Source organism: Coregonus clupeaformis, chromosome 10 (genome assembly GCF_020615455.1).
Source record: "Coregonus clupeaformis isolate EN_2021a chromosome 10, ASM2061545v1, whole genome shotgun sequence".
Classification (NCBI taxonomy): domain Eukaryota; kingdom Metazoa; phylum Chordata; class Actinopteri; order Salmoniformes; family Salmonidae; genus Coregonus; species Coregonus clupeaformis.
In genome coordinates, this window is record NC_059201.1 from 13,893,157 (window position 1) to 13,905,991 (window position 12,835).

A 12,835-nucleotide genomic window follows, 5' to 3' on the forward strand; every position below is an offset into this window, starting at 1 on the left:
CACAGGGGACAAGGCACACAACCTTGAAGATAAGCTCAAAGGAACATACGGCCACTACAGGTAGAAGAGAGAAGGGAGGGAGAGAGAGAGAGAGAGAGAGGGGCAGGGAGCGAGGGAGGGAATATTTTTTGTCTCTGATGTCTAAGTCTCGTCTGGGTGAGAGGGGCGAGACGATGGAAGGAGAGAGGGATGAAAAGGATGTTTGGAAAGTTTTGTCAGTCGGCAGAAAACTCTCAGCCACCATATATTCAACGCATTGCGTTGGTAAAATGTCACCCCTCGTCAATTTGCCATCTGCTATTGGGAAAATGTGACGGCTGGTATTTTTTTTTTACGTTCGCTGCGGTTCATTTTGTTACGGAGGAATTTTTACTTTTCTTTGATATAGGTTGATCCATCCTCTTCTGAGAATATCTTCAGCTATCTGAGTCTGGTTTGACGGATATAAAGTATCTTCCAACCATGGCAGCGTGAAACTTTATCTCAGAGTTTCTAACTGCCATAGACTGTATTAAAATACCGTGGATAGTGTTAATGTGATGGCTTTTGCGCCTCCACTGACTGTTGAGATTTCAGTGAACTGGATAAATCTTTCAGCTGCTCCCTTGAAAAATGTTAATCTCAATGTGGCTGATCTGGTGGAATAAAGGATAAATAAAACAAAGTAATCTTTGACAACTTGCCGTCTTATTATTTTACATCTATATTTTAGTCATTTAGCAGACACTCTTATCCAGAACCACTTACAGTTAGTGAGTGCATACATTTTTTCATACTGGCCCCCCGTGGGAAACAAACCCACAACCCTGGCGTTGCAAGCGCCATGCTCTACCAACTGAGCTACACAGGACTATTATCAGACATGTAATGTCTTGTCTCTTCTTCAGGATCACCATCTGATTATAATTTGGTTTTCTTATAAAGTGCTATAATGATTGCTGTTGTATAGCCATTCTGTGTTTAGGAGTAAAACGGTAGAAGCACCAAGCCTTGAAATTAAACAGCATCGGTTATCTACTGAGGCTTGGCTTCCTGAGTCTTATTATCAAGGAGCCCTATTTATTTAGTAGTGGCTTGAACAGCCTCGGTGAAACTCTGAATAATGAGCTCGTTGCATCATAACCCCAGTCGTCTAAAACATATCTGAATATTCATGCAAAACAACTCACACATTGTAATACATTAATTACCTTAGAAAGAAATAATGACCAGAGGCAAAAAGTTCATTATTTACTGTATGTTTGGAATAACAATAGACAGATGGTGATTAATTGTTTGAATGGTTTTAAGCCTACTGTACCATGTCAGTGTCTAGCCTGTAAAAAGGAAAAGCTGCCCAGTCTAGCAGCTCCGATGAAATCATTTATTTACCAACGGTTCGACATAAAGCTGTCTTCATCCGGGTATTTAGTGTATGACACCCATGAGCCATAGATATTAACTGGAGAAATAGCTGCCATAGATGGGTGGGTTGTTTAGCAACAAAACCGATGCGTGCGCAAACCCTTGGGGCAAAACAGACGAGGTCGGCTTAGATATAAACTATATTTCCTCTCCAAATGTTTATTGAAAACATAAAATCAATTTGCAAAATGAGCACTTGTTGTCTCTCAAATACATCGTTACAGTTGTTTGTTAACTAGCTAGCTAATTTTAGCCATATTAGCATAGACGTGACGAGGGAAAACATCTCAAAACATGGTATCATTAACAAGATACAACGAGCTGAACCGAGCCACCTACGATTCCCCACATGGCAGCTTCTTGTCATTGTTTTTTTTTGGGGGGGTGGATCAGCTTAATATTGCAGATAGATTGTATCTTCTATCAATGTAATTGTCTGCATCACTTCCAATCCCCCATGTTTTTTATATATATACTCCCCTTTATTACTTTTCAACCCCGCCATCCTTTCCCTACTTGGAGTAAATTAGTGAACAACAATGCCCAGGCCTCTACTTCCGGTCTATACTTACTATCTACACCTTATGGACACAGTTAATTTTACAATAATCCTTACTTTCTCCCCCTTCCACTTTCCTCTTCCACTTTTGCGGTAAGGCTGCAATTATTTGGTTGTAATTTTGGGTAGAGCAGACATTTCCATATGTTTTTGTTAGCTGCATGTGCGACATAACTCCACCAGTCCTAGCGATGATATCATTTACGAAGATTATACCTTTTTTAAACATTCTGTCAAAAAATAAAGGTTTTTTGTCAATTAGTATATTTGAATTTAACCACAATATTTGTTGCATTATTTGTTCTGTCGTTTCTGGAGGATTAAATTGAAATTGCAACCAACTTTCTATGGCTTGTTTTAGAAATAGTGATATTTGGGAGATGATTTCCTTTTCAAATAACAGCAAATGAGTTGTTGTAATCTGAATAAAGGGAAAAAGGCCTTTCTTGAACATTGGGTGAGACAATCTTACTAATTTGCTTGAGAACCAGTTCAGATTTAAGTATAACTTTTGTATGACTGAAACTTTTAGTGATAGGTCTAATGCTTTAATATTTAATAATTTCTGTCCTCCGAATTCATATTCATTATATAAATATGCCCTTTTAATTTTGTCTGGCTTGCCGTTCCAAATAAAATTGAATATTTCTTTCTCATAATTTAAAAAACTGTTCGCTAGGCGTAGGCAAGACCATAAGCAAATAGGTAAACTGGGATAATACTAAAGAGTTAATCAGGGTGATTTTTCCACAAATTGACAGGTATTTTCCTTTCCATGGTAGTAAGATCTTATCTATTTTTGCTAACTTTCTATAAAAATGTATTGAAGTGAGATCATTTATTTCCTTTGGGATATGTATTCCGAGTATATCCACATCACCATCAGACCATTTTATTGGTAAACTACATGGTAATGTAAACATTGTATTTTTTTGTGATCCAATACGTAATATAGTACATTTGTCCTAATTTGGTTGTAATCCAGAGAGGTTAGAAAATGTATCTAGATCCTCTATGAGGCTGTGGAGGGATTCTAGTTGTGGATTTAAAAGAAAACATGAATCATCAGCGTACAATGACACCTTTGTTTTTAAACCCTGGATTTCTAATCCTCTGATATTATTATTGGATCTGATTTTAATAGCTAACATCTCGATGGCCACAATAAATAGATATGCCGATAGTGGACAACCTTGTTTCACTCCTCTTGACAGTTTAAAACTTTCTGAGAAATAGCCATTATTTACTATTTTACACCTAGGGTTACTATACATGATTTTGACCCATTTTATAAGAGATTCTCCAAAATTGAAATGCCAGGCATTTATATATAAGCCCCAGTCGAACTTTATCAATTGCCTTTTGTCTGCTATGAATAGCAGGCCTGGTTTCCCATATATTCCATAGTGTTCTATTGTTTCCAATACTTGCCTTATATTATCTCCAATGTATCTTCCATGTAAAAAACCTGTCTGATTAGAATGAATAATATCCGACAATACCTTTTTAATTCTATGCGCTATACATTTTGCTAGAATCACAACACTGAAGTGTAAGGGGCCTCCAATTTTGTAAATGGACTGGATCTTTATATTTTCCACTTGTATCCTGTTTCAGTAATAATGAGATCTTCTTCTTGAGTGTCAGATAATCTACCATTTACATAGGAGTGGTTAAAACATGCTAATAACGGTCCTCTTAGTATATCAAAAAATGTTTGGTATACCTCGACTGCTATGCCATCCAACCCTGGAGTTTTCCCAGACTTAAAGTCTTTAATTGCATCCAGAAATTCCTCCTCTGTAATTTCACCTTCACATTAGACTTTCTGTGTGGCTGTTAATTTGACATTATCAATAGAAAAAAAATCTCTACAATTAGCTTCAGTTAGAGGAGATGGAGGCGACTGAAAATAAAACATATGCTTAAAGTACTTTGTTTCTTCCTTCAAAATATAATTTGGTGAATTATGGGTGTCTCCGTCAATTGTAACCAGTTTCATGAAGTTATTTTTGGTAGCATTCCTATGTTGAAGATTAAAAAATAATTTTGTGCATTTTTTCCCATATTCCATCCAGTTTGCTTTATTTTTATAATATATTACACTTGATCTTTCTTGAATAAGTTTCTCCATTTCTTTTTGTTTTTCCTCTAATTTATTCTGAGCCTCTATGTTTTATATTACTTTTGGTGCCAACGAGAATGAGATAAGAAAGAAGTCAAGACGACTAGCTTGATTGAGTCTCCGCCATGTATATCTCACTAGATCAGTATATTTAAGCCTCCATATATCTACTAGTTCTAATGTATCCATGACATTCACAATTTCCTTAAGAGCATGTGGGTGATTGTTTGTGGTGTGATTTCCTTTACGGTCCATTGAGCTATTTAAAACAGTATTATAATCCCCCACCATAATGATATTGTCTTGAATTGCTTGCAGGGAATTGTTGCTTCTTGTCATTGTTGCTAGCCATCTGAACTTCCAGAATCACAACAACACACGGCCTTCTGCCTCTGCTATGCGCGTTCATCGTTTCCGTGACGTTGTCAGGCAACCCGTCTATAGCTTCAGTAGCATCTGTCTGTGTGGTTTCTCAATGCAGATATTTTGATTTATCTGACTGTAAACTAAAGTCACATGTGTGAGTCTCTGGTCTATGGCAACCTTGATCAAAGGATGCTTCAGTAACATCTGTCTGTTGGTGTATGTTTTCTGTCGTTCCAGGACGATCAAGGTGGAGGTGTATGACTGGGACCGGGACGGCAGGTGAGTGTATTTAGTGGTATGGGATGAAATGAAACTGAGTCAAGATGCAGCCAAAATATTGAGGTGCAGCGATTTGCAACATTCAACTTGTGCACCATGATCACCAACAAATAAACAAGTACATAATTATATATGATTATGTTATTGAAATAATGGCTGTTTACAGTGGTTAAAGTTCTGTTTTTACCACCCTCTCCTCTCCTCTCTCCTCTCTCCTCTCTCCTCTCTCCTTCTCTCTTCTCACTCCTCTCATTCTCTCTCCTCACCTGTCTCCTGTCTCCTTTTCTGTCCTCGCTCCTCTCTCCTCTCTTCTCTCCTCTCTGTCTCCTCTCTGTCAGCCATGACTTCATAGGGGAGTTCACCACTAGTTACAGGGAGCTAGCTCGAGGCCAGAGCCAGTTCAATGTCTATGAGGTGGGCCTTTCTTTCTTTATTACCGTTATTTAATCAGCTCTGTTGGGGAGTCAACTCACCTTCAGTCCTTCAGGTTCACTGATTAAATATCTGTTGTTTTTTATCCATGCTGCCTTCTCGCTCAGGTCTAAGTTTAGGGGTGTTTCCCAAATTGCACCCTATTCCATATATAGTGCATTACTTTTAACAAGGGGATGCATCCCCAACTTACCCTCCTCCCCCTCTTCCCCCTCCTTCCCCTCCTTCACCCCGCTCTAGTCTTGTTTGTTTATTTAAAACATCTCAGTATTGTTTAACCCTGGCAGCAAAATCATTATTCCATACATTCATAATTCCCTTGTGTGTGTGTGTGTGTGTGTGTGTATGTGTGTGTGTGTGTGTGTGTGTGTGTGTGTGTGTGTGTGTGTGCGTGTGTGCGTGTGTTTTCTCATTGTGTTTTCCCTGTGCTTCTATCCAGAGGAATAGTTTTCCATTAATCTCCCACTGCGCTCTTCCCTGGATTGGATTTGTTTAGCCATGGTAATCACCTGGAAGCCAACACGAGTGTACACACACACACACAAACACACACACACACACACACACACACACAGTGCCATTAACAAGAGTGTGAAACAGGATTAAGGGGAGAGATGGATGGTGAATTATCACAGTTATTTCCAACAATCCTCCTGGAGGTTCTCTGACTCCCATCCACTCTGCAATGCAATATCTCTGCATCTCTCTACGCTAACTAGGGCTGGTTGGCTGGCACACACATACACACAGGCACGCATGACACACACACACACACACACACACACACACACAGATACACGCATGCACAGATACATACATATATACTGTCGTGGAAATTCTAATCAATAATGAGGAGAGACAAGATCAATCATCAATCAGGATATTACTTTATTCTAAACTTATTAATAGGGTTGCAAGTGAGGCTGGTCGAGCTCTGACATACAGACAATACAAATATATTTTATAGCAAAGATACACCCTCTCAGTCTACATGACAAACAGCATATGTGTGGAATGAGTCAAAAGGTTAGGATTTGTATGAAATGAATGAATAATTCACAGCAGACAGTTCTTATCAACATTATCCATACCCGAGCCATCTCTCCCTGGTACCTTACATTACACAAACACCAACTCAGTCTATGAAAATGCAGGCTCAGTCAGACCAGAGACATCTCCCTCTCACACACCATTAATCATAGAATGGAAAGTGGCTGTTGGTTTTATCACCTAGTCATTCATAAATCAATTGTCAGCTCCAGATACCCCTATCTCGAGTAAAAGTCCTTGACCACATGCCTAGACTAGCTGCAGGGAGCAGGAGTAGAAACCATACCTTTACATAAGGTTAGATAAGGGCCTGTCACTTCCCTGCCCCACAGCGCTACAGGGGATCCTATTTTGACCAGGCAGCTTTTGTCTGTGTCTCCAGAGAGAAGGAGGGTTTCCTCTTTAAACTTTGATTCTTACTGTGGCGCCGAAACTTCAGGTGAATCTTGTTTGTCTGTCTCCCTTGCTAGACTGTGAGATAACTAATGCTGTTGTGGATCGGTGGTTCGCTGACTCAGATTAAACCTGGACTAAAGATGATGGGGAGCTAACGGCAGTTTTCAGGTCTCAGGGAGAGATACTCACTCCTCCACGACACCTCTATTAGACATGCAACATGATGTGCAGACAGTCAATCCCACTGAACACCATCGGTCTTCTTACCTCCAGGCTGTCAGTACTAGGGATTTGGCCTCTCCAGATCCCATCCCACTCCAATCCTGGCTTCCAGCCGTCAGACTTGGGTTCAAATGCTATTTTAAATCTTTCAAATACTTTTCCGGTTTGCTTTAGTCTGACAGATGGGCAGGGTTTTCACTTGTACAACTATTCTATTGGTTCCATTGCAACAAGCAAGCTCAATCAAGCTCAGCTAAAGTATTTGAAATTATTTTAAGTAGTATTTCAACCTTCTTCCATCCATTATGATGCATTAGTATGCTAGTACACTTCCATCCATTAGTATACCTCCCTCTACCATGTCTTTTACCGTAGCGTTCCCTCTCACACACCCTCTCATTATGTTGTTTACAGACCTTAATTAGGGAGGAACAGAGGTGGAGAGGGTACTGGGGGAGAGAGAGAGGGAGGGAGAGAGAGAGAGAGAGAGAGAGAGAGAGGAGAGAGGGAGGGAGAGAGAGACAGAGACAGAGACAGAGACAGAGACAGAGACAGACAGACAGACAGACAGACAGACAGACAGACAGACAGACAGACAGAGAAAGAGAGATGGAGAGAGAGACAGACAGAGGGAAAGAGAGAGAGAGATGGAGAGGAAACGTGTGTAGAAGAGTCGGAGGGGGAGGGGGGAGGGAGGGAGAGAAAATAGAGTGAGAGAACAAGACAGAAGGGCTTCTAGAGAAATAATAGTACATAATAGTACCTGTACATTTCACAGTCAACTGGAGCATATTATTTGACACAACACTAATGGAACACCAATGAAACATGTATCACACCCTCTCTCTCTCTTTTTCAGAGAAACAGCCTTTCTCCCTACAGGAGATATCTGGTACTACACCTCTCATCGCTGGCTCCTTCCTTCCATAATTGATAATTTTTTCCATCCTAAAAATGCCCTGCTGTGAAGAGAATTCCCTTCCGGAACCACCACAGACAACAGACTCCTCTAAATTCTGTCATTTCTTTTCTTCTTTTAGGTGGTGAATATCAAAAAGAAAATGAAAAAAAAGAAATATGTGAATTCAGGAACGGTGAGCCATTCCCCCTCTCCTCCTTTCTCCTCCTCCATTCCCCCTCTCCTCCTTTCTCCTCCTCCATTCCCCCTCTCCTCCTTTCTCCTCCTCCATTCCCCCTCTCCTCCTTTCTCCTCCCCCATTCCCCTTCTCCTCCATTCTCCTCCCCCATTCCCCCTTTTCCTTTCTCCCCCCATTCCTCCCTCCTCCTTTCTCCTCCCCCATTCCCCCTCTCCTCCTTTCTCCTCCCCCATTCCCCCTCCTGCTTTCTCCTCCCCCATTTGCTCCTCCTCCTTTCTCCTCCCCATTCCTCCCTCCTCCTTTCTCCTCCCCATTCCCCCTCCTCCTTTCTCCTCCCCATTCCTCCCTCCTCCTTTCTCCTCCCCATTCCCCCCTCCTCCTTTCTCCTCCCCATTCCTCCCTCCTCCTTTCTCCTCCCCATTCCTCCCTCCTCCCCATTCCTCCCTCCTCCTTTCTCCTCCCCATTCCCCCCTCCTCCTTTCTCCTCCTCCTTTCTCCTCCCCATTCCCCCTCCTCCTTTCGCCTCCCCCATTCCCCCCTCCTCCTTTCGCCTCCCCCATTCCTCCCTCCTCCTTTCTCCTCCCCATTCCTCCCTCCTCCTTTCTCCTCCCCATTCCTCCCTCCCTCTTTCTCCTCCCCATTCCCCCCTCCTCCTTTCTCCTCCCCCATTCCTCCCTCCTCCTTTCTCCTCCCCCATTCCTCCCTTCTCCTCTCTGCCTCCTGTGCTCTTCGTCTTCTTCTTCTGTTAATAAACATTAAATATTAACAGTAAAAATTACACTCAGAAGTTCCAAAATAATAGACATTTCAAATGTCATATTATGTATATATACAGTGTTGTAACAATGTGCAAATAGTTAAAGTACAAATGGGAAAATAAATAAACATAAATATGGGTTGTATTTACGATGGTGTTTGTTCTTCATTGGTTGCCCTTTTCTTGTGGCAACAGGTCACAAATCTTGCTGCTGTGATGGCACACTGTGGTATTTCACCCAGTAGATAAGGGAGTTGATCAAAATTGGGTTTGTTTTCTAATTCTTTGTGGATCTCTGTAATCTAAGGGAAATTTGTGTCTCTAATTTGCTCATTCTTTTGGCAGGAGGTTAGGAAGTGCAGCTCAGTTTCCACCTCATTTTGTGGGCAGTGTGCACATAGCCTGTCTTCTCTTGAGAGCCAGGTCTGCCTACGGCGGCCTTTCTCAATAGCAAGGCTATGCTCACTGAGTCTGTACATAGTCAAAGCTTTCCTTAAGGGTCAGTCACAGTGGTCAGGTATTCTGCCACTGTGTACTCTCTGTTTAGGGCCAAATAGCATTATAGTTTGCTCGGTTTTTTTGTTAATTCTTTCCAATGTGTCAAGTAATTATATTTTTGTTATGATTTGGTTGTGTTGTTGTGTTGTTGTTGTTGTTGTTGTTGTTGTCCTGGGGCTCTGTGGGGTCTGTTTGTGTTTGTGAACAGAGCTCTCTCTCTCTCTCTCTCTCTCTCTCTCTCTCTCTCTCTCTCTCTCTCTCTCTCTCTCTCTCTCTCTCTCTCTCTCTCTCTCTCTCTCTCTCTCTCCTTCCTGTTAGTTAAAAGTGTAGAAAGAGAAAGAAGAGGAACATGTTTGTCTATTCGCTGCAGCTGTCCATAGACATTAGACAATAGTGGCCATCTCTGTCAGAGAAACACACAGAGCAGAGCCGTGAGTTCTAAGAGCCAGCCAGCTATTGAACTGTACAGCACGATGACAGATGGAGGGAGGTAGTCGAGGGCGGAGGAGGAATTCAGAGGATGTAAAGAAAATAAAACTTAGTTAAAGCAGCGATCGAACGAGAGAGGTGTTCTTGAACAACGAAAGCATTAGAGAAACGTGGGAGGAAGGAAGGATATGAAAGTCTCCTCACACCCCAGGAGAGATCAGAGTGTGGGGGTAGTAATCAGTCACTACCCTGACTGATTACTGGCCCCAGCTCCCACATTCCATTTCATTTCATTTTTCATTTTAGTCATTTAGCAGACGCTCTTATCCAGAGCGACTTACAGTTAGTGAGTGCATACATTATAAAAATTTAAAAAATCATACTGGCCCCCCGTGGGAATCGAACCCACAACCCTGGTGTTGCAAACGCCATGCTCTACCAACTGAGCTACATCCCTGCCGGCCATTCCCTCCCCTACCCTGGGCCAATTGTGCGCCGCCCCATGGGTCTCCCGGTCGCGGCAGAGCCTGGATTCGAACCAGGATCTCTAGTGGCACAGCTAGCAATGCGATGCAGTGCCTTAGACCACTGCGCCACTTGGCTTCCCCATCCGTTCTCTGTCTCTCTCTCTCTTTCTCAATCTTTCTCTCTCTCACCCTCTCTCTATCCCTCTTTCATAATCTCTCTGTCCCTCTTTCTCAATCTTTCTCTCTCTTTCACCCTCTCTCTATCCCTCTTTCATAATCTCTCTCTCTCTCTTTCTCAATCTTTCTCTCTCTCACCCTCTCTCTATCCCCCTTTCATAATATCTCTTCCCTCTTTCTCAATCTTTCTCTCTCTCACCCCCTCTCTCCCATAAACCTAGACAGAGCTGTAGAAATGCATCTTATCTGCTCTCTCGCTTAATCTTGTTCGTCTCGCTCTCTCTTTCTCTCTCTTGTACAAATGCATTCCATCTCTCTCTCGCTGTCTCTCTCTCTCTTTCGTTCTCTCTCTCTCTCTCTCTTCTCTCTCTGTAGTAATGAACTCATCAGTCATGTGTCTGTGATGACAGTAGCTCGCTAGCGCCAAGGCCCACATCTTGTTTCAGAATGAGGAGGATGATGTGATTAGCTGCTTGGATAGCATAGCTGTCTGAGTGAACATGCTGACTGTTTTGTGTGTTTGTGTGTGTGTATGTGTTAGTGCGTGTGTGTGCGTGTGTGTGTGTGTCTGTGGAGGCCTGGATGTGAATGGATACTGAGGTCTCATGTTTCTCATGTTTGTATTTTCCCTCCCAGGTGACCCTCCTCTCCTTCTCTGTGGAATCAGAGTGCACATTCCTGGACTACATCAAGGGAGGGTGAGTGGGAGGAGAGGGGGACACACACATACACACACACTATGTGAGATATATGTGTGTCTTTTTGTATGTGTGTGTGTGTGTGTATATGTGTGTGTTCCCCTCTCCTCCCATTTTACATCTCACAGCATCTTACATCTCACAGCATCTTACATCTTACAGCATCTTACATCTCACAGCATCTTACATCTCACAGCATCTTACATCTCACAGCATCTTACATCTCACAGCATCTTACATCTCACAGCATCTTACATCTCACAGCATCTTACATCTCACAGCATCTTACATCTCACAGCATCTTACATCTCACAGCATCTTACATCTTACAGCATCTTACATCTCACAGCATCTTACATCTCACAGCATCTTACATCTCACAGCATCTTACATCTCACAGCATCTTACATCTCACAGCATCTTACAACTCACAGCATCTTACATCTTACAGCATCTTACATCTCACAGCATCTTACATCTTACAGCATTTTACAACTCACAGCATCTTACATCTCACAGCATCTTACATCTCACAGCATCTTACATCTCACAGCATCTTACATCTCACAGCATCTTACATCTCACAGCATCTTACATCTTACAGCATCTTACATCTCACAGCGCTTCGCCCTGACAGGAATTATCCAATGCATTATTCATTCCCTTTCTTTAAGACATGTATTGTAGAATTAGCATTAAAAACACAAAAGTATGCATTCTGGGCCACACATACATACAGTAGGCCTGCATACGTATTAATAACCCACAAATAATATACTTATGGCAATACACAGCCTGGCATAAACCCTATATATACACAGCCTGGCATAAACCCTATATATACACAGCCTGGCATAAACCCTATATATACACAGCCTGGCATAAACCCTATATATACACAGCCTGGCATAAACCCTATATATACACAGCCTGGCATAAACCCTATATATACACAGCCTGGCATAAACCCTATATATACACAGCCTGGCATAAACCCTATATATACACAGCCTGGCATAAACCCTATATATACACAGCCTGGCATAAACCCTATATATACACAGCCTGGCATAAACCCTATATATACACAGCCTGGCATAAACCCTATATATACACAGCCTGGCATAAACCCTATATATACACAGCCTGGCATAAACCCCTATATATACACAGCCTGGCATAAACCCTATATATACACAGCCTGGCATAAACCCTATATATACACAGCCTAGCATAAACCCCTATATATACACAGCCTAGCATAAACCCTATATATACACAGCCTGGCATAAACCCTATATATACACAGCCTGGCATAAACCCTATATATACACAGCCTGGCATAAACCCTATATATACACAGCCTGGCATAAACCCTATATATACACAGCCTGGCATAAACCCTATATATACACAGCCTGGTACATAAACAACAGATGGCTACATGCTCACCTTAACTTTGCACTACTTTGGAGGTATTGAGGCTGACAGACTGTGTTATGGTGGTGAAGCGTCCCTTTAAGCAATAGAGGACAATGCTTTGATCACAACATCCCAACACAGACCGAGAGACAGAGAGATGATATTTCAGAGGTTTCAGGGATTTTCAGATGCAGCAGATTTGACAGAGTTGACAGACCTCACTGACACCCTTCAGCTTTGGTGTGTTGACGGTCGGTATCCCTTTCAGCTTTGCTGTTGACAGTCGGTAGCCCTTCAGCTTGGGTGTGTTGACAGTCAGTAGCCCTTCAAACTTTGGTATGTTGACAGTCAGTAGCCCTTCAGCTTGGGTGTGTTGACAGTCGGTATCCCTTTCAGCTTTGCTGTTGACAGTCGGTAGCCCTTCAGCTTGGGTGTGTTGACAGTCAGTAGCCCTTCA

At 42.2% G+C, this 12,835-nt stretch overlaps 1 protein-coding gene across 2 annotated transcripts in view; it reads left to right on the forward strand.

Moving 5' to 3' along the window:
- The window catches only part of cpne5b (copine Vb), a 213,174-nt gene that overhangs the window by 163,626 nt on the left and 36,713 nt on the right, over window positions 1-12,835 (forward strand). For both annotated transcript variants that reach the window (XM_041887333.2, XM_041887335.2), the window contains 4 exons: window positions 4,692-4,733; window positions 5,072-5,147; window positions 7,874-7,927; window positions 10,895-10,956. In XM_041887333.2, the coding sequence (XP_041743267.1) occupies window positions 4,692-4,733; window positions 5,072-5,147; window positions 7,874-7,927; window positions 10,895-10,956 (234 nt within the window). The remainder of the gene's footprint in view (window positions 1-4,691; window positions 4,734-5,071; window positions 5,148-7,873; window positions 7,928-10,894; window positions 10,957-12,835) is intronic.